At 39.2% G+C, this 22601-nt stretch overlaps 1 protein-coding gene across 14 annotated transcripts in view; it reads left to right on the top strand.

Moving 5' to 3' along the window:
• Window positions 1–22601, top strand: part of HDAC9 (histone deacetylase 9) — a 499339-nt gene that overhangs the window by 258918 nt on the left and 217820 nt on the right. For 9 of the 14 annotated variants that reach the window (XM_076331372.1, XM_076331379.1, XM_076331374.1 and 6 more), the window contains 4 exons: window positions 5867–6108; window positions 7062–7212; window positions 9397–9523; window positions 11440–11561. In XM_076331372.1, the coding sequence (XP_076187487.1) occupies window positions 5867–6108; window positions 7062–7212; window positions 9397–9523; window positions 11440–11561 (642 nt within the window). The remainder of the gene's footprint in view (window positions 1–5866; window positions 6109–7061; window positions 7213–9396; window positions 9524–11439; window positions 11562–22601) is intronic. The other 5 variants (XM_076331371.1, XM_076331382.1, XM_076331369.1 and 2 more) reach the window with 3 other exon arrangements.

Raw genomic sequence — 22601 nt, 5'->3', positions numbered from 1 at the left:
AGAAAATTTTCTTTTTATTTTAAATATTGGAAAAAAGTTTTGTGTCATCCTAAATGTGGAAGCTTTTGTCCCTATATTAAAATGAGATGCTCTCAAGGCCATCTTATTTCGCCCCTGTACTCGTGAGGGAGATTCTGCATCAAGCTTCTCAGGTGGCATAAAGAAGCTTTGCCTATATTGAAGTTAACAGAGGAATGACAGATTATACCAGCTGAGAATTGAGGTGCAAGATTTTAGCCACCAGAGCTGGGATGATAAAAGCATCCCATGGGAGGTAACCTAACCTTTCACAGTTTATTGATCATCTGACTTGTACTTCTGATGTCACTAGTTATTCTTAAAATTTCATCTCCTAGCTCCTGCAGTCTGCTGTGCAGGACTTGCTGTGGCACAGCTTCCCCCAGAAAGCCATGAGCCGCCTCTCCTCTGGGGAACAGCCTCCAGATTAGGACATTTTTCTGCAAGTTTGAACATTGAACAATTGCTGTAGTAGTTTTCATGCCAGACTCCGTCCTCTTTAGTCATGGCTATTCAAAACCACGTTGCTCGCTTAATTTCCCAGCATCCTCACAACGGACACATTGCTTCTCTATTAGCTCTTTATTTACACTGGCAGTGAGGCCAAGCGCTGCTGCCTTATCAGTGTGCCAGGGCTGCTCTTAGATTACAGAGTGAGCAATGCTCCTGTAATGCCGCTTCTCAGCACAGAAAGCTCAGAAATTTTAACTCCTTTCCCTGTGCTCCATCTCTGGTCGGCTGCTCGTGTCTTATTGCCTGGCCAGTCTTTTCCTGCCCCATCTCCTGCCAGTTACTTCGTCTCTCACCTGCGTGCCAAAGTTTCCCTCCTACCGTCTGTTCCTTATTCCTGCAACTTTCAGCCTCCTATGGTATTTCATTTTTTCAATCTTTTCGTCTTTGGTATGTTCAAAGACACCGTTACAGCTTTTTAGGTATCAGTGCTTTTCAAGTCCTGAATGAGGTGGCACATAATTCTGGAGAATCCTAGGTTTAAACTGGAGAGTGAAGTATTAGCTTTATTGGGGGGGGGAGGGATCTTCCACTCTTTCCACCATTTAGAGCTCTTTTCTGTAAATTCATTAGTGCTCTGATTATGTCAAGATTGACTGATGGCTAATCCTGTAAAAGGAAGGTTTTTCACTTTCTTTGAATGAAGAGGCCAAATGGAGGCAGTTTCTTTTACAATAAAATGTGCAAAACTGTTCTGGTTTGTTTTCATTTTATGAAAAGCTTATGAAAAGTACTGTACAAGTTAATAATAACTTTAGGTGGGCTCTGTTTTGTAGAGCACAGTTCAAAAGAGTACCACTGGTATAAACGGCTCTCCCATTCTCTTTTCTTTGTAATACTTCACTGAGTTGATGTCTGGGGTAAGGTGTGGCCATTTCTTGGCAGAATGATTCTTCTAGATTTTATTTGTTTTGGTGTGTTTTCAGGAATATGCTTTTATTGCCTAATAGTGAAATTGCTAGTTGGAGGACCTTGTCATCTGTCTCGTCACATGTAATTTTGATTTAGCATTCCAACTTTTGTAGTCCTTCTTGCTCACTTCATAAACCTTAACTGCTTCTCCAGTAAAAGGCTGCCTTGGATGACCAAGGCAGGAGAAAGAGCCTCACCGGCTTCATGCCCTGTTCCTCTCTCCAGCCTTCCTTGCTGTCCTAGCCCAACAGCGTAACCGAGAAATTCCTCTGGGAAAGGGTTAGCCTGAATCCCTGCAGTCCCAGCAAATTCACATGGTTCCTCTAATGTACAAATTGTAAATGTACTAGGTGAGATGTTCTGGTAAGCAAGTCTACTAGAATTCTTCGTTTCATCTCAAATAAAGAATGGTGACCATTCAGTTGATGGCAGCATACCTTGTTTAAGTTCCTGTTTTTAAAGATGGCATAAATGTCTGCCAAGAAAGGTAACTGCCAACAAAAAAAGAAGATTGCCCCTCTTGGGAGATAATGGTGAGAAAGTGGGCTGTTTTATTTTCTGATATTTTCCTTTAGCAGTTGTGATTTGGAAGATTTGTGTATTCTAATACAACAGAAATTGAAACTAGTCACGAGAAACAAAGCTTGAAATGCCATCTCTTAGTGAAAGACTTACTTACAGTTTTTCAGTGATTCCCATTTTAAGGAATGGTTTCAAAAAGCAAAGCCTCAGGGTTAAAACAAGCTCTTATACCTCTTTTTGCATATGCTCCAAGCATCTAAATCTGCTCAACAAGCATGTCGTTTCTCAAGTATCTTATTTTCTTTCCACAGAATGTCAAAAGCACTGCGGGAAGTGCCATCTATGGAATATAATTGATATGGACGCTCTTCTGAGACTATTTTTGTTGTTATGTTTCAAGATAAAGGCAATTGAGTATTTATAGGAAAAATAAATACATATGCCTTTTGCAGTGTGTTGTAGCTGAAAATTAAATATTTTTCTACTCAAATTTTGGCATATTTCCTGGAATCATCGAGCTTTCAGTAACGTTTTTAGTTAATATTCTGCAGCCTACTGTTGTATTCACTGCAGCTGACGTGAGCTCAGAGAGTTTGTCTTTATTTAACCTTAGAGAGGAATCCCAGGCTTGCTCTGTAGTGGGCAGAGCTGCTGGGAAGGATCTGCTCCAGACTGCAATGGAGAGAGTGCGGGCAGGGTCCCGCTCTGAATTGTGCCTGCTACAACCTCGCTCCATTGGTGGTACTGGAAATCCTGCAAAACAAGGCTTCTTAAAGTGAAGTTAGCCTTTATCAAGCTCTGATTAATATTTTCTTTCATTATCCATCCTTTTCCTTCTTTGGCTAATCTCTTGATGAATCCTGTTGTTGAAGTCCTGCATCCCCACTACTTCTCATGATGTTTGGAAGTTGAGGGCACTGATTAGAACATTCCTTTACTACCTGAAAAATACATATATCCTTGTGTAGAGGGGGTGAAAAAACATAAAAAGCCCTGATGAGGATAAAGGTCCTGCATCACCTTTGCTCTTTTGAGACTTAAAATTGCATTGGGGTGGCGGGGGGAAGATGCTTCAGCTAAACGTCAAAGCTTTTAAAGACGCTGATTCTGATTCTCTGCTCCATGACACATTTTTCACACTGGTGTAGCTCCACGGGGCTGCTTTGTCTCTTTCTTGTCAGCTGGTAAGAAGTAAGGAGAATGTAAATGGCCTGTGGCACTAAGACCGCCTAAGAGACAGTAGCAAACCATTCAGTTTGGTGATTTTATAGTTACTTGTTCAGAATAATTTTGTTAATGAGGTTGACTATTATCCAGCTAACTGTTAGCTATTACAGTTTTAAGAGAGTAATTACCCCCAAAAGTTAGTATTCACTATGTCATCAGTTATTAGTAGTATTGGCAGTAACCTTACTGTTAGCAATATTTATGCCAGGAAATAAATGCTTGTCTTTATTTGTCAGTAAACATTGGCATTTAAATGACATGAAAGTTTATATATTGATTTCTATGGATTCAAGTCTCTAGAACTACCTTAATATTTATTTTCCCCCACATTAAGGAATGAGGTAAAGTTGAACTTGATGAAGTAGATACTCTAGCGCTAGATTTATTATTTGAATGTGTGAAAATTCTTGAAAATGTATCAAACTGAGGCTGATTTCAGTTGTATGTTTTACTAATAGTGGAAGGAAATTTCCATTGTTAGAAAAGTCTGGAGGCCTCCCCTCACGAGAAGTGCTCTGAAAATGAAGAATTGGGATGCTCGTCAGAGATAGGAAGTATCATCAGCCTGAATCGCCGTGCAGACCTGTAGGGGTTGATTTGTAGCCAGTATCTGCAAAATAAACTGCAGGGTTCAGTTTGCAAACACAGTTGTGAACCAAACCCCGCAGGGTTCAGTTTGCAAACACTATTGCAAACCAGACCCTGCAGGGTTTGCTGAGCTCCGGTTACTGTTATTGCTCCTAGTAAGGCTTATTATCCTGTCACAGAAGATGTAAGAAAATCCATCTCTCCACTTTAAACATGATAAGCCTTTGTCACCTACAATACAATTAATGTTAAAAATAGAAGAGCACTGATGATAAGACTGTGACTTGCAGGCAATGAGCCATTGTCCAAGTACCGGAGATTTATCTGGAGGGCCAGTCAGCCTACACGGTTTGCTGTCAGTTTGCTGATTGCCATTTCTCTCCGAGTTTGATGAAATATTCATGTCTTTGCTCTGCTCTCTGCAAGCACTATTGATTTCTTGTATAAACGCGGCTATATTTAGTCTAGACAAATGGAATGTGGAGTGCTGCTGAATAAATGGGATGAAAGGCAAGGGGTTTGCCTGTCCGTTTCTCTTCGTCTGTGGCAATTATTTATAATCAAGAGTAGTTTTTGTAAGTTAAAGGTGATTTTTTACAATTTAGTAATTAGTCTCAGAACAAAAGTAAGCACTTAGATGCAATCATTCTGTTGGGTTAGTGGGATAAGAAGGCAAATTATGCTCTGAGGTTTACAATCACAGTTACCAGGATTTAAGAAAAAAAAAAAGGCCCAGAAAATTGTATGTTTCCAGAATTTTGAGAAGAAAAGAATATGATCAGTAGAAGAGATTTGGTGCCTTGTCTCTTACTTTTATAAAACTTTTTACTAATAGATTTGATCATGTAGTTAGAATTCAGTTCTCTCCATTTGCTGCAGTTTCAACTTTTGCTGCTTCAATTTTACTGCTCCTTCTTGCTAGAATATTTGTTTCATTTTGATTTTCTCCTTGAAAACAAATACAGCTGTAGCAGAGCAAAAGGAGAAAATATGCTTAAAATCTTATTCCCTAGTCATTTCCGACAGCATGTTTGTTTTCAGTTAATAATCTTATTTTCCTATGAAGATAGTGGAGCAGTAGGAACAGGAGTGAATGTGTTTGTGTTCCACTGTCCTCTCGTGGATGGAATCAGAACTGCTGAGCTTTAGCAGAGGCCCTCAGCTGCTATTTATTTTCCTCTTGTAGAAATGTTACTTGCTAGTTTTTTGTTCTTTTGAAACAGATAAAGTTACACTCTGGCTCTTCACTTAATGTGAAAACCTGAGCTTTACAAGTATTGTAGTGAAAATCATCAAATCTCTCTCTTCTGCTGCTTTTTAGTCCCTTTGATTTAAATAAGGAGATAGAAAAACACAGGATTCTTCATTAAGTACTTTAATGCTGGATTAACAATATATACCATTGCTGCAACAAATTGGAATAATTCAAGATGTTTTCATTTTCTTACAAGCCATATATAGTGTATTATGTCTAATCCACTCCAAGCATGGTTGTCACTTTTCAAAAAGCTGTATTAAAACTTCTCGGTTTGTGTGTCAAATTGTTTTCCTATAATTTTATATGTGTTACTCCTATGTGTTTGCCAGGTATATTTACATGCAGTAGCTATGTAGTGTTGGGTAGCTGTTCATGTGTAACACCATCCTCAGAAAATCTACACGCTGGTTTTGGAAAATCTCTTGCAATGCAGTGAGAACTGGAAGGACTTCATCTTACACTGAAGAAGTGCCCTGAGTGTTTATTGTGAAGCATTAATAGTGCCTAGGAGATTCTCACTAAATATTGCTCCATTAGGCTGTGACATGGTTTTAGAACTGGGTTGCTTGTTAGTCTATTTAGCAGAATATTAATCTGGGAGTATTTTTGCAGAGAATCGAAAGAAAGTGATAAAATAATTTGTAAAATCTCCAGTTGCTAGTAGGAATGTCTGAAGTTTGCATACCTCGTAGATTGCATTAGTGTTTTGTTAGGTCTGTACATTGAAGCAGTCTTTGAGTGAAATTGGTCTTTTCCCCAGTAGGAGCGATCTCTATTCTCCTTCTCCAGTTATATTTAGTATATATACGTTTTGTTGTTTTCTTCCCACAGTGGATGTAAAGTCGGAGGTTCCCGTGGGATTAGAGCCTATCTCACCATTAGACTTGCGAACTGATCTCAGGATGATGGTTCCCATGGTGGACCCAATTATGCGTGAAAAGCAGCTACAGCAGGAACTACTTCTGATCCAGCAGCAGCAGCAAATTCAGAAACAACTGCTGATTGCAGAGTTTCAGAAGCAGCATGAAAACCTGACCCGCCAGCATCAGGCCCAGCTCCAGGAGCACATAAAGGTAGCAACATTTTTCATTTATCCCTCACCTTATCTACAAACTGAATATGCTTGGGCAGACATGAAAAGGGAACATGCCTGAAAGGTTCGCTGTGACTGAGAGATGGTGTTTGAGTGCTGTATTTTTCTGTATTTGGGTGATAAAAGCCTTCTCAAGCAAAACTGCTAGCACGTACCAGCGAGTTCCTCACAGCAGACCAAGGCAGTACTATGAGAATCATCAAGCTCATGAAGCCACTACATCCACAGAAAATCCAACTACCTATTTTCAGAGCTGGATTTTCAGCCAGATTTCAATATGGCTGTCTTTATGTGCAGTTTTGAGTATATTTAAAGACTGCTTTTTTGGGCTACTGTTTGAGTTTGTGCCCACAAATCAAATTGATAGGCAAGTGCATAATATTTGCATTTGTAAAACGGAGGCACACCCTGAAAGCATTGTGTTTTCACTCTTCTCTGAGCTGCCTCATGTAATGTAAAAATAAAATTATTTCTGGGATTACATGCACTATGCTAGGATTGCTATAATGGATTTTGACCGGGAATTTATGATCTTGCCTTTCTTTTCATTTTTTTCCTTCTGATCTACTTGCCATTATGCTACTGTGCTAAGCTTCCGCTCAATGGAGCTGACAAATGCAGCGGAGCACAGCAGCCAGAGTTGGGTGATGCGCTGGCAAAGAACCCTGTGCGATTTCCAGGCATTTTTGCCAAAAGAGAAAGAAGTGAAACCAGAGCAGCAGGCTTCTACCTGACATTAGAGGTCATTGTAGTGACAGCCAGTAATGCACTATCCCACTTAAAAGACTGGGGAAAGTCGGTTAAGAGCTGAAAAGGATTGTAAGCACAAAAGCAAGCACTGATACTCAGTTATTCAAGGGGGTTGTTTTAGCCAAGACTGACCTAGAAAACAGTGCAAACTGCACTTTCTCATGTCTTTTTGTTCTGTGCAAGTTACAACAGGAACTCCTAGCCATTAAACAACAGCAAGAACTCCTTGAAAAAGAGCAGAAACTGGAGCAGCAGAGACAAGAGCAGGAACTGGAGAGGCATCGCAGGGAACAACAGCTTCCTCCCCTCCGAGGCAAAGAAAGAAGCCGAGAAAGTAAGAGCCAATGTACCGTGAATTCTAATACGAAATTAATCTATTCCCCTTTGCCTTCTCCCAGCCGAAATGGACGATGAACAGGAACCTGAAGCAAGCCTATTACTTTGTGAAATATGCAACTAGAGAAGTGGAGGCTCTGCTTGCAGAAAGGCAGGGCCACCTGTTGTACTCACAGAAACACATTGCTGGTTTGTGTGCAGACTTGGAGGACTGTAGGAAAGCACGTTTTGACAGACCTGTGTATATGCCTCTCAAGAATCTAGCTCTTTTTATAAATAAGGAGGGAATTTGAAAGCCTAAAGCTTCACTTGAGAACTTCTTTCTGAAGAGCTTTTTTCCCAATACAGAAAGCACTACAAAACAGCAAAAAATCAAATTACTTGCTGATTAACCAGTTTGAGCATTGTTTCAAGATTGAAAATATAACAAAATATTTAAGAATATATTTGGTTGAGACTTCTGAATACTTTTGCTAGTACTTTTTCAAACTGCCTTGTGTTTGTTCTTGATGTCATTTCATGAGGCTCAACCAAGAGTTATTTCTAGCTCATATATAGCTGTAAGGCAAATGACAGATATAAAGGATACTGTTGGAATTTGGTGATCACTAGAGGGAGACAGATACAAATAATTCTCTTTAGTGAGGTCAATTTAAAAATCAGGTTGAAGTACATTGTGAAGGTATTCAAAATGAAGCTGCCAGATACTGTTACTTGCCCTGCGAAATGACCACAAGAATTAACTGACAAAGACCGAAGCAGAAGAGCTGTCTATTATGCTCCTGCTTTTTTTTCTTGGGTAGAAAAATCTATCAGTTCAGCAGTTGTAGATGTACCATATTGTAGGCTTTAGAAATTAAGGTGTCCATGGTGCTTCCAGTACCTTGGTGAACGATGAATCCATGAAAGCATCACCAGCCTATTGACCCAGCAGTGGAAAGGTGGCAGAAACTGTAGGAATAAAAGGTTCCTCTAAGTGGTATGAAAAATCAGCCTCCATATAAACAGTTGAGCTTTATTAGTGCTCCCACCAAAGGAAGAGCAGTGATGTGAACTCAATGGTTGCCTTCTCAGTTTGGCTTGCTGGGTGGCTGTTCAGTATGCAGCAGTCAGCCAAGCAGCACTTGTGACCCCCTGGGCCCAGCCCCTACGTTTGCCGCTGCTGCTGATCTACTTAATGGGTAGAGGAGGGAAGGAAGGTGCAGGGCAGGGAGTTAGGGTCTGAAGCTGAGGGGTAGTAGAGGTATTTTATGGGAACTGGGTCACAGGGGACATGATCACCAGCTAGCTGTGCTATGTCAGGGTTGGGTAACCAAATACTTAGAGTATCAGTATGCCTTAGTGCCGCCACTTTCAAAGAAATGTTTTTTTCTTCCCTTTTTTGTCACTGTTTATGGAAAACTAAAAGAAGATTTTTCTTTTTCATTTTTTTTTTTATGAAGAGTATTATGGCTGTGAGTAAAGAAGCATATCCCATGCTGCAAGTAGGAATTGGCAGTTTAACCTGACATTGACATACCCTACTTCTTGTACTGTATTGAGCTAGCCACCAAGAGAGGTCAAAATGCACTGTGTCTTCCTGGCATATTGGTCTTTCTGTTGGTTTTGTGTCGTAAGAGTAGAGTTATCAACTAAGACTTATGTTTCAGACTGTGGTCTGTCTTCCAGACATCACATGTACAGGCTCTTAAGTGTCTTGAATAAAAAGGCTCACTGCTGGCTCTTTTTGCGGCGTTCTGCTCATAACCAAGACAGTGTTCAGAGGGCAGTTTTGCTGTGCTATTACTATTACTTTACTAAAAGAAAAAACATTCTTTACTGCAAATTCAAAGTGACCTTTTGTCACTATCTTTTTAGTTCTATCCTTGGTTTTGTATTTGGGAATTATTAGGAAATAATTTAAATTCTTTAGATACATCTGGCCCTGGATAAATGGCCTCATCTACTGTTGAAATATTCCTTATGACTTCACTGGATTTCTGGGTTATGGCCAACTTCAGTCTTCTCCAGAGAAACATTTAATCTGAATATTACCTCATTTTGACGGATTTCCACCAATATTTTTTATAGTTTACAACACTTTCAGCAGCAAGACATAGGCTCTTTTTTGTGTTTTGGTTTTTGTTTTCTTTAAAAATGTAATCTTTTTAAGTAAAGATATGTTTAATCCTGTGTGTCTTAGGGGCAGTGGCCAGTACAGAAGTGAAGCAGAAACTTCAAGAGTTCCTGTTGAGTAAATCGGCAACAAAAGACTCTCCAGCAAATGGGAAGAATCATTCCATGAGCCGCCACCCCAAGCTCTGGTACACGTATGTTCAGTATTAGGCTGTTTCCTTGCCTCGTTGAGGTATCTGTTAAAACTTGCCAGAATGCTTCTCCAGCAGGGGTATTGAGAGTCTGCCTCCAGAACAAGACAGAAGTTCAACCAAGAAGTTAGCAAAAAGCCAGAAGTGTAATATTTCTGGTTGAACTGAAGAGTACTCGGTGTTCAGTGGTGAGATGAGAGCTATACAGAACAAGATGCTGTCAGAAATTTGTAAAAACTTCTTATTTCAACTGCTTCTTCTCTTGATGCTATCACAAATTTTACAACTATATTTGTCATTTTTTGAAGTCTCTTCAATTTTTGCAGTTAGAACAACTTTGTGTTTGATTTACTTGGACTTTGAATCAGTCACAAAACTTGTTTCTTCTTGAAGAGATGCTGCTTTCCAGTGAAGTCACTTGGATGATGTAACTCACAAGGATTTTGAGAAGGATAGTGGTCATTTAACTTTTCTTACCCTGATGGATTTTAATATCCAAAACTGCATATTCTTATGATGCCTTAGCCTTGATAAGAATCTGCTTAGACCATTGAAACAAGTGACTTTGTTGAGTCCTGTAATAGGCCTATTAACATTTTAAGAGTTTACAGTTTTTACCCCCTTTTTTTTTTGGTACTAATTAATTCCTTTTTAACTTCCTTATTACAACAAACGCATAAGTCAAGCCAACAAAATGAACTCTGGCTGCATTTCTGAAAGACTTCAATCTTACGCCCGAATTACCCTTCAATAGGACAAACAGAAATGCATATGGTACACTAGATTTCTGTCTTGTACTTGTTCTTTTTGAAAAGAATTACTGAAGGCCTGCCCTTGGAGTTTCCATTCTGAGCTACTCAGAGCATTGTGGTAACATGATTTAAAATATAGTTACATTGTTTCTGGTGGAGATGCAGTACTTAATTTATATTTTTTTTTTCCAAATAATGTGTAAAATTCTCTTGAGTATGTAAGGTTTCTGGACTAATAATCCGAGCTTAGTTCTGAGTCTTCAGAAAGTAGTACTTCCTCTCATGGTAGTGCCCCTTTTGACAGACGTATTATCGATTAACCACACGACATTGGAAAGATAGGGAGAGACTCTGTAAAAGGCCAAGTAAAATTATGTTTAGATAAACACAAAGTTTGAAAGTTTCCCTCCTTTCTCTCTCTCCCCCTCTAAATAGAAAAATCAACCAACCAAAAAAAAAACCAACCTTGTCCCTGGGCCAAATGATGCAATTTCTTTGCAATTTGCAGTTTCCATGTTCAGAAAGATCTGCCCGCACTATTTCCTTCATCCAGCAGTTGTCAGAAAGCACTCTTCAGCTTGGAGCTTCTCTGCTGATGTGAGTGCTGCGTGCTGCAGAGTGGTGTGCTCACAAAACTTACAAACTGAACTTAAATACAAGGGTTTATCTACCTTGTCCGCTAAATTGTTTGGTTTTTTTTTTTCCCAACAGATAATAATAACTCAATATTTCTGGTTAGTTTTATACAAGCCCCCCTGCCCTGAAAATCCCCCACATTTTGATAGAAGAGGCTGGATCAATGTACATCTATCTGTACGTGATAAACAAGACTTAAATAGCTTTTGCTGTGCCTCAGCTGGTTCATATTAAAATGCAACAATCTAAAATGGTCAATTCCCCAAACTGGTGACAGATCCTGTCTGTAGGTCAACATGACTCTTATCCTATGTGACTTTTATAATGAGTGCAAAAAGCACGTTCTTGGGAATCCCGAGGAGTTCCGTAACTTACTGTAAAAGTGAAATTGGTTACATGAGCCTGTGGTTTGTGCACACTTAGACGAACAAGAACATAAACACAGCTGAGACATGTGTACAACATGTGTAGATAGTTACTGCTGGTCACCTCAGTGACTGCTAATTTGTGACCTCTCTGTGTCTGCTGCAGGGCTGCCCACCATACCTCACTGGATCAAAGCTCTCCACCCCTGAGTGGGGCCTCGCCACCGTACAAATACACTTTACCAGGAGCGCAGGATGCCAAGGATGATTTTCCACTTCGTAAAACGGGTGAGTTAGCATAGTTTATTCGAGCGCCTTACCCAGCAATTCTCCCACCCTTTATTTTAACCAGGCTGTCCATCAGCAAGGCATATATCATAATCCACAAAGCCTGTTCAGGATGATACTATGGGTAAGTTCAAAGATCCTGACTGCATCTTTACGAGGTCGGACTGACCACATGGTATCAAGGGTCCGTGTTTCCCAATGCTAACAGCTGGTGCAAGCGTCAGTCCTGATAAACTTAGTTTCTAAACAGATCATCATTTCACGGATCTTTTATGGCATTATTTCTTTTGTCTCAATATTTCTTCTGGATTTAATAGCTCTCTCTCTTTTGCATGGTAGATACAGTATCTGTCTTCAGACGGTATGCTGCCTTTAGACAGTGTTTTTCAGGACATTTTGAGGGGAATTCATGGAAAGAGGAGGAATTGGATTAATATCATATTTTGTGTCATTGGTTGTCAAAGTTCGCATGCATATGTGCATACACACGGACACATCTGTGTGTGCTTTTTACACATAGGAATGTGTAATACTGTACAAGAAAATACTCATTTGAACGTTTCAGAATGTTGCAGAGGATTTAGCAACTGAACCTTTTGTCTTGACAGCAGGTGGACTGTGGACTTGACTTTTTCTGCACCATAAAGAAAGCTAGAGGGATGGTGGTGGAGTCCATGTGGCTGTTGCCTCAGGTCCTTGGTGCAGTGACCGGTATCCAGGAATGCAGGGAGACACTAAGAGGAGGGGGAAAAAAAAAGAAAAGAAAACATTAGATCGCTTATTGCATGAGTCTGCTGTTGAGTGATATAGTTACATTCAGAGAGAAAGTCTGACCCCCTACTGTGTGCTAGCAGCCTTTGAATGTGATTTAGCCACTGGGAGATTGAAAACTAACTGCAAAACTGGTACTGACTTGAAAAGAAGTGGCATTTGGAACCAGCATAGATTCAGAAAGAAAATCCAGTCTGTATCTAATACTTTGGGGCAGACTCTCTAAGCTCATATTATATCCCCAAATATTTTCAAAGGAATGAAAGCATGAAAAGCAGAATGCTAATTTATTCTAGCTGAATTACTCTTTGTACAATATGGTGGCAATATAACAAGATTCTATAAAATCTTGTTCAGGCTATTCAGTCACAATAAGCCCTTATGTGGTTCTCTGCTTAATACCACTGTACAACGTATATTTTCTGTGCCAATAGAATATACATTTTCATTTTTTAAACACAAGGATACACTCTACATCTTGTAAATGCTGTGAATTCATCTACATGTTTTTGAAATGCAAATTTTAATTTTTCTTCCGTGTTTATATATCTTAAATGTTATGATTTATATTTATGATGTGTCAGACTGTTGATCTGTAAAACAAAACATTTTCAAACATTGTAACAGTAAAGTTCTCGTGCAGCTGCTAATACTTTTATATCTCTGTGGGGGTTTCAAAATATTCCTTAATTCAATTCCCATTGTCTGCATAAGAGGACTATAATATAATTAAATCCAGATGTTTTCTATATGTTATTCCAAATATTTGGGCATGCAATGCATCAGTTCCAAAATTGAACAAAGGACATGATGACTCTCTGAAAAGATATCTACAGAATAAATAGACAAATACTAATATAATCATTAGCATAACCGTTTCTATGACATTTACATAGTGATTCTGATAAGCAAATATAAATGAAGTGTACAGCATGTTGTATGTTAGCAAGGGAGTATATTTGATGGCTCTCCACATCCGTGAAAATGGCAACTGTTAAATATCCTGTTTACACATCCATTCTCTCTGTATACTAGAGTTGTTTAATTCCAGCCTTCAGCAGCATCCCCACAAAGGTTGCAATGATTGTTCATCAGGTTGAGAGTAAAAGCAACAGGAACCAGATCGACACAAGTCAAATGACCCTAAACTGATCTGGGTGGTTATAGGGCCATCCTCCAGGCAGAGGGGACATTGTGGAGCCTGTCTCATCCTCATGGGACCTTACTAGACAAAGATGTCCCATGAACACTCATGTATATGGACAGGCTATAAGCCTGCAGAAGTCTGACCTTTGCCATGAGGGGTGAACCTCTTTTCCTTTCCTTTAGGCTATGAACGCTTATTGCCACTGGCTCCTAGTAAACCCTCTGTGGTGCTGAACCTGCATGAAGTCAGCAATTCATATGAAAGCGGACCTCACATTCCTTTCAGCCTTAAGAAAGGAATACCTGTTGTGGGTTTTCATCGCAGCTTTGTTTTGCTTCTCAATTTTATTTTCCATATTCATAATATAAAATACAGAGGTATCTTTCTCTTCTCCAACTTTAATACAATGCTCTTGGAAGATAATTCTGATTGAATCGGTTGCTCTAAGATCAGATTTAATGGACAGCAAAGCTGAATGATTCTCTCCTGACATCCTAACGTGTTTTTCAGTGCTACGGGAACACCGAGTGTCACACAGGCATTGTAAATCATGAGTCATGTTTGCTCACTTTCTTGTTCAGTAATCTATTTAACCTTTGCTTAATTAGTACTGAAGTGGCATCTCCTTATTAATCTTTTAAAAATGAATTCAGAGAGACTATGGTAAAGAGGAGAATACTCTGTGTAACTTTTACTCTTCTAGCATCTAGAATGATGGGATGCATAGATAACTAGGGAAAGACTGAAGAGTCTTGCTCTTTCTATGTTTACAGTAAGGTACCAGAGTTAACATCCTAGTGCAGTGACTATGGTTACTCAATAACTCTCTCAGCGGTGTGGATTATTCCTTTCTGTACAAGATGCAGCAGAACTTGTCAGCAGTAGGCTTCACGCAGCTTAGCTGGATGGAGGATTGGGACTGTCCTAGGGGCTAGAGGCCAGGATATGCAGCTCTGCGCAGCTGCATTCATATGCTCTGTGTTGACAGACTTTCAAAAGAGCAGAGCAAGGGGAGCTATTGCTTCATTGGGCAGATAAATATACCAGAAGGAGAAGCTACACATCTGTAGCTAAGAGCAGAACTTAGCCTAAACACCGTAAGATCAAATTTTAAAAATGCCCACAACTTTCACCATGGATACCAGTCGTAACATGTGTTTTCTGCAAAGCACCCAAAAGCCTGAGCAGCACATGGCTCATTAACTTTCAATGAGACTAATGGTGTCTAAATTACCCAGAGAGGTTGGAAAATTCCTCCCTATTACTGAACACTTTTGAAATTCATACTGACTATTGTAAGAGCTCTGATGGGAGCTGTGCACTTTTGAAGACCTGATCATTTAATATGGGGAACTTCTGATTGTTGATCTCCATAATTCTATGTCTATCTATCCGGGAAAATATTATCTGCTTGAAGAGGTTATTGTAAAACTAACAAAAATATAGGGAACACCATGGGTTTGATAGGGTAGAAGTGCTTTTCAAAGAAAGTTTTTTGCATTTTTTTTACCTTGTCAAAATAAATGCAGAAATTCTGGCAAATGGTCATAACATTTGCATTTTCTTCAGCCTGTAACTTTTCATTTTCTGTGTGCAAGTGTTGATGCAAACCAGCAAAAGCCAGTAAATTCCAATAAAGGTTAGCTCTCTAACTGAGGCTGCATGCTTTTCTAAAATGTTGGTATAGATGGAATATCCGCATTTTGCCTCATGTTTTGGCTTTTGTTGGAAGAAATTCGTGGGGACATCATCATATCAAGTATAAACTGTTTTTTCTTTCCCAAGTTTAGCATAATCATGGCAGAATGGGAATGTCAATCAGTATTTCTATTTATTTTGGTTTTATGCCAGCTGAATCTTTCCTTGCTGATGGAGTTGTAAGCTTACAACTTGCATTTTGCTTGGGGATCTAAAGATCACTCACAATAGTACTATTTGAAAAGATGCTTGTAGCTCGCTTTCCAAAAATTGGAAGCATGCTCAATGGAAATACAGCATGGGTTTTTTTTAAATAGCAAATAGTACAAGGTTCTTGCTTGGAGGGGGGAAATTATGTAATTTCGTACAGGAAAAAAGAGGAGATGAAGGATTGTTTAATATTGTGATGAAAGAGAGGAAGAAGGCTGTGCTGCACAGTCATGAAGATCACTTTGTAAAAACCATATTAAGTTAACCTGATTAGGCAGTAGAATAACATCATAGCTCTTGTGTAATGAGAGTGAAAGATTCCCGAATGAGAACTCAGCAGATGTAATTTTTTTTAAAAAGAAATTAATTAGAATATTTCCTTACCATTATTCTTTCTGCACTTAGTGACTCAGTACTTTACTGGAGCAGTTGAAACTGAGAAGAAAAACATTTCGTGTGTGAAAGTTTTTCTCCCTTTCCCTTTTGTGCCACCAAATTCCATTTCTCTTTGCATTTTCTAGGAGAACACTCTCCTGTGAAGTAACAGTATATGAAAAAGCTGGACTTCTTTTGGTCTTCGGTAAAAAAAAAAGGCGTAGAGGATCCCAAACCCTCAATTACCATGTCTGCCAAAATGAAGAAGTCAAGCTCAGTAGAGAGAAGCGTTATTTTTCTCTGAGTTTATGAGTGAGCACAAGAAATGGGAGAGGCACTTTGTTTATTGAAGCAGGGAAACAAGGCAAACATGATATGATTCTCCTCATTTTATCCCATTTTTCAGGGATGCTAAGCATTCCTGCCTCTCAGAGTCTTTGTTTTCCTGGGTTAATGAACAGTCTTGACAAATTTGGACTAGGTGATGTGCCCAAAGGAAATCACCGGTGCTTATCACAGAGTGAGTGGGGGCGGGAGGCATCCTGACTCCCAGCCCTTCTTTTTCTTGACTTCTCTTCCCATTAATCACCAGACTTTTTAGCCTTCCTAAATTCACTATCAATGACTTCAATAACTTGAGAGGGTGTAATTAGTAGTAAGAGGTTTTAGAAAGAGAAGAAACTTTCACTTGCAATTGAAGAGTGAATCTGAAGCAAACTGTTGTTAACGGCTTCTTCCGGATTCATGTAATGAACAGGCCAAAACAGAGTTCAGCCCCCAGGAGCCAGGAGCTCTAAGGAAATGTAATACCATTGTAGCTACTGTGCTGGGCTGCAGTCGTCTTGGGTCCATCAGGGTTCTGCAGCCTCCTAAGCTGGGGGTGAGGAGGGATGCCCTGTCACGCTAATTTAGCTCAAGTTAGAGGGGAAAACTTTTGAGATAGCTTAAAACTAAATAAAAATTAATGCTAGGGTAGTCTTAATGACACTGTCAGAGAGAAAAGAACTTGTGTAGGTATGCTTTGGTATCATGAAAGTTGCCAGGGCCTGCACCAGGATTCAACAGGAGTCATCACCAGGATGAGTCCCATAAAGACCATCATAGTCTTCCCATCAGTGGAAGATTGTTCCTCTAATATATTTTATTTAACACTTACTTTTAAGTGCAGGAAGCAAAGGTGTTACGCGTGGGTGATTCTTAGTTTCAAGATGACCTGGATGAAGGTTTTTCACTGTATTTCTGTTTTAGCAAAAATCCTACTACTTGTATATACATCACTTTCTGTCTTGCCAGTAATTACTCTGTTGTGCTAGATACTGAACCTTCTTGATGGCTAGAGTAATTATACAATCTTGGTCTAAATACTATCTTAGTTCTCCTTTTACTGCCCAATGTATAGCTAAAATTGAATTACAAAGTTCTGCTTCATGTGGTTACATAAAGGTTTTCTTACACAAACTGTGTATGTTTTCAGAAACGTTTTATAAATTAGCATTAACAAGTAGCTTGCGTAACTTTTTGATAAGCAAGTAATCAGATACTAGACACCTTTTTGACTTTTGAACCTAAAGGAAACTGCTTAAATAAGAAGCAGGGAGCAGTCCTAAAATGTAAAGCATTTTAAGAGCATAATGTCCATTGAAAATGAAGTGGAATGGTTTTAATGGGCATTTCAAAGTCTATTCCCTCTGGATAATTAAGTTACAAAATATTGCATATAAAATCTGAGACTCTTTGAAGTCAGTAGAAACTGTCCTGTTTGATTTCAGTGGGACTAGGATTTTTCTTCCGCTGTATCTAGGGCAGGGACAGTTGAAAACTTTTAGAAAAGTAAACAAGAACATCTAAAAGATGGCAAAAAGAGAGAAACAGAGAAGTGAAAAGTGGAAATCACATGGTATCAGATCATCCAAAATAGAAGACGTTGGTTAGTAAAGATTGCACTTCTCCAAACTCCTGCAAAACATAGTTTCACTAAAAAATCTGTTCAAACCCACAACTCTAATTAAGGGTTTTAGCTGCCAAATAACATGTTCTGGCTAAAGCCAAGTAAGTATTACAGAGCCATTCATGAACAACGGCATAAGCTTTGTACTTTGCTTTTGATTTTCTCATGGGAAAGTAATATAAATGAGAGTGATACCTCCCTGTTGGCTTTAACTGTTAGAAATGCAAAGCATGCTGAAATTGTACATAATTCTCTTCCAAAGGAAAGGAAATAGCATTTCAATGGTTTTCCTCAGTGTCTTGTTGAGTTATGGTGGTGCACAATTATTCCTGTTAAATTACTCTACCAGATGGAAGGCTACATTGTATATTTAGCTAATTAAGTTATAGGGGACTGGAATTATGTCCCAGAGCATAAAGAACCTATCTAAGAGTAAACTTGTTTTAATTCAGTTTCATTGTGAAGGTGCAGTGTCAACATCTAATTAATACTTTAAACAGGTGGGTTTTTTCTCACTTCGCTTAACATGGAGACATCCTTTCACAAAGTCAACCTTGCCTACAGAAGTTAGGCAAACATGTTTTGAAAGTCCAAACAACTTTGGGGCAAATTTTATCTTCATTTGTCTTCAGTGGAGCTGAAGTGCCTTCCTACTCTTGAGCTGAATTTGGCCCATAGTTCTCATCTGCTAGGAAAGCAAGATATACTGTGTTTAGGTTGCTTTTGTTTTTTTGGCATCCTGTACTCTGTGTTGCCTTTGGACAACTCTAAAGAGTATGCTTCAGCAATCTAGACCTGCCCAGCTCTCACCTACTGATGACATTGATGCCCCATTAAACTGGGGGAGAAAGTGATGGTGTTTCATTATGAATTTCTGAAGGTTGATGAAATATTAATTATACTTTTTGCCTGCCATCAATGAGTTATCACTGCTGGATATTTTCCTAGATTAAAATCTGTGGGATTTAATCACCCTATTAACTAATTTCTTCTTGTATGGGGCTTGGGGAACAACATAATCATGAACATGATTATTCTATAAAAAATAAATCATGTATCTAGGGGTTAAATTGTGACCCCGCAAAAGCCTTGACTTTTGGGGCTAGGGGATTATCTCTGGCACTTCTTCACTGAAGAAAGTATTTTTTCTTGTGCAGAATTAATGATTCAGTGGATGTTGGAGAAGGATTTAGGCTGAAGAGTGGGATTTGCTATATTTGCAGAAACTATGGTATTATAGTCCCATTACTTCTTCCCAGCTAGAACCGACTGGTGTACGTGGTCAGAAGTGGCGGCGAGAATAACCAGTGGAGACCTAACCAGAAGGACTGCCAGTCATGCGTATCTAAATTTGGTTATTACCATTCAAATGAGGGACGCCCTCTATTACATGGCCCGTTTCACCTTCTTCTTTCTCCTCTACACCTCCTGAGAACTCAGATGCGATTTGGCTCCCATAAGTGCTATAAAAGTGCAAAAAAATTACAGAATTTAAAGTTGTGCAGGGAAGATGAGAATTAATTTTAAAATATCCTTGTTCTTTTATTCTATGTTTCAAGACAGTATAGTATTATTTGCTTTTTAATCCCCTATTTATTATTGGAACAGAATATTAGTTTACATGGAAGAAGATTAAGATGGACCTGACATAGCAATAATATGCCATGGTTTCAGCAGACTTGACATGTAGTGAGGACTCAAAAGGCCCAGTGAAACCATGGCCTCATTGAAACCGCTATATAGCCGAGTGGTACAAATGCAAGGAGATGCTGTTTCTGTGCTAAGGAATAGAAATTATTAAGAATTCTATCGAGACCTGTTCTTTTGCCTCACAGGTTACATGCAGAACAAATATCAACAGGAAATATATCACACTGATCAGCTTTTTATGAAAAATATAAAGATCTCTAATTCTGGCTAAATGCAAGCAGTACACTAAGTAATTCCTACATCTAACTCAATAAATCATTCCTAGAAAGATAACGCTTGTTTGCATGGATAATAAAACAGAAATTTTATGTTTCATACAGACTGCAATGAATAACAAGCAAAAGTTAGATATTTAAAACAGCTTCAGGGAATATTTCATATTTGAACCTTCGTTAGGAAATCAATGAAAATTCGCTAATCTTGTTAAATTGGCTTCCTTAGCCTGAAGAGAGCTGAAGGGCTGCGAGATCCCCTCTAATCTAATTAGCTCTTTTACCATGTGTTTCACTAAACCTGTTTTTTTATTTAGGGAATGGATATTTACCTTAGTCTGAATAAATAAAGCATTCTACCTTTTACAAAAGTAAAATAAAGCAAAGGACTAAAGGGTTTCACATATGACCAGCACTCCCCTTAAAGCGAATGGTTGTACGGGAAACAGTTTCGGTGTATGCTGAAAACACATTAGGTGATAGAAGCCAGAAAAACAAAGTGTCTCCATCCTGTACTGCTGTATCTGGTGCTCCCGCCTCGTTAGGACCACCCAGTGGTCAGGTCCACTTGGAAGAGCTTTAGAGGGCATGTGTAAGTAGCTTTCAGTCCCATGAATCTAATTTCAAACTCTTTCAGAAATGGCATTTTAAATTACCAGAATTTAGAAGTCATTGAACATACCAAATTGTACTACACGCCGGTATCTCCCAGTCTGCCAGCCAGCGGGGAGGCTGTCCCACATGTTCGTTGTCTAGTATTGTCTTGTATCAGGACGTGGCCTTTTACAGCAAATGTCAGTCAGTCATGTATGAAAACAAAAAGTCACTGCTCATCTTGCCGATGCCTAATATATTCAGCTATGTGGGGGTGGCTGAAACAGTCTGTGGCTGCCTACAGGAAGCCAGAGCAGAAGTCAGAAACTCCATGCAGAGCAGAGACTATTTATACGTCTGCAAGAACCACGTGCAGCAGAGGAAAGGCTGTGAGACCGTTGGGTCTCTCAGAAGGACAAACTCATTAGCAGCTCTCCACAAAGCAGCTGAGGAAGCTGGAAACAGTTTTGGTACCTGACCTGTGTTCTCTGCCTTTCTGCCTGGCTTTGGTTGCATTCATAGTTCTGGTGAGGAAGCCCAGGCTATCTCCTCATTTGTCCTTTCTGATGGTGCATAGCAGTATCTTGTGCCTTTCATTCTACCTACATCCCTGAGGGGTAAACTGGGAAGTTTCTCCCTAGCCCACTACCCTCAGACTAGCTTCTTAGGAACCTTAGATATGCCTCTTCTGGCTATTTTCATTGGTGCAGTAGTGAGGTGGGATTTGACTTTTTCCTTGATCTCCAGGTCCTGGCATGGCATAGACAGGCAGGCTGCTTTGTTACTTACGTGTATTACCACGGTCACTGGGAGCCCACAGCATGGACCAGGAACCTGTTGTGCTATGCAATGGACCCAACAAAATGAGGATCTCTTCACAGTATGTTTTCTCCCATTCTGCTCCTCCTGCTTCAAGTGAAATCATGACAGGGATCGCAAAGTTATCGCATTATCCACATTCAGTATCTTCTTGAAAATTCTCAGTTGCCACAGTGCTAGAAAGAAACTTGACAAAGGATAAGCCACTGGTATGCTGGCAATACCACCATCGTGATAATCAGTAGTACCATCTCATTATTTTCTCTTGTACCTCTGTTGGTCTATACCCATACATCATCCTTTTGTCCTATAGCTTAGACTTTAAGCTATCTCAGGCATGGCCTGTCATGGTTGTGTGTTGTAAAGCACATAATGCTTATCTGTGCATGGGTCTCTAGTGCAACAGTATAAAAAATAACAACCTATGTAGTGTGAAAAAAGAAAGATTCCTTGACTATGTATTCCTTTATTAATACTTGTTAGATATAAGGCAGGAATAAACAATAACTCCTGCATGGAGTACAGCATAGAATATATTCAAATCAGTATAATATATGACCCTTCACAGCTTAAAAAAATGACAGCTAAAGAAGCAGAGAATACCAGTGAAGATTTACTTCAGGATCATGAAGTCTTTGTTTCTTAATTGTTTCTGTTGACTTAAAAACATTAGAGAAGTCCAAGTTATTGTTTCAAAACAATCTTAGTGATAACAGCTGGTGCCTGGGCAATAGGGAGCAATTTATCATTCTCAAGTAAGATGTGAATTTTGCCGCTTTTGCTCGTGCTGTTGTTGGAATCTTTGTAGCCAAATTTAGCATCATTTACCTCGACTGCCCCACAGCTTTTCTAAGCCAGGCTGCCAGCGAGGAAAAGGAAATGCTTTCACTTTAGAGCCTTTCGAAGTCTGGACAAAAGCTCACTTTCTGTTCTTCAGGTTTCCTATATATGGCTTTAGCCTCGAGATGAGGACCTGCTCGCTATGCACCCTCTCCCATCCCCCATTTCCTGCCTGGGTTCATTAAATGCTGATTTGAAGTTGGCACACGCTCTTCTGATACAAAAGTACTACTGTGTTCCAGGAACCATCAGAAAGTAGTGCATTATTATCTTTTACATTCCCTTCATATATATGTCCTCTCCCCATGCGTAGAAAGGATTTTTATCCCTTCTTCTTAAATATCTCTGTGTGTTTAATAAAAAGAAACAGTGAAGCAAAGCCCTGTCAAAAAAACCTCAGCTCATTTGGGAGCAATTTGGCCCCAGGCTATATTCTTTAATGCTAGTATCTGCAAATTGCTAATATTAAGCAAAGTGGAGTATAGGACATAATGACTTCACCAAATAATTTTCCTACCTCTCATGATTGTGCTTCAGTATCATGTTCCTCAGGAGAGAATAGTTTTCTTTCACCTGAGCAATGATGGTTGTTGTGATGAAATTAATGTGTACCTATATAGAAGCCTGTATATTTTCCATTTTTAACAGTACAGTTACTTACTTCTTTCCTGTTATATGAAGCTGCCATAAAAGATGAGAAAAATCATTGAGACGCT

This window comes from Aptenodytes patagonicus, chromosome 2, assembly GCF_965638725.1.
Source record: "Aptenodytes patagonicus chromosome 2, bAptPat1.pri.cur, whole genome shotgun sequence".
Lineage (NCBI taxonomy): Eukaryota > Metazoa > Chordata > Aves > Sphenisciformes > Spheniscidae > Aptenodytes > Aptenodytes patagonicus.
The sequence above is the reverse complement of the archived record's forward strand: the minus strand, read 5'-3'. Positions and strand labels throughout refer to the sequence as shown.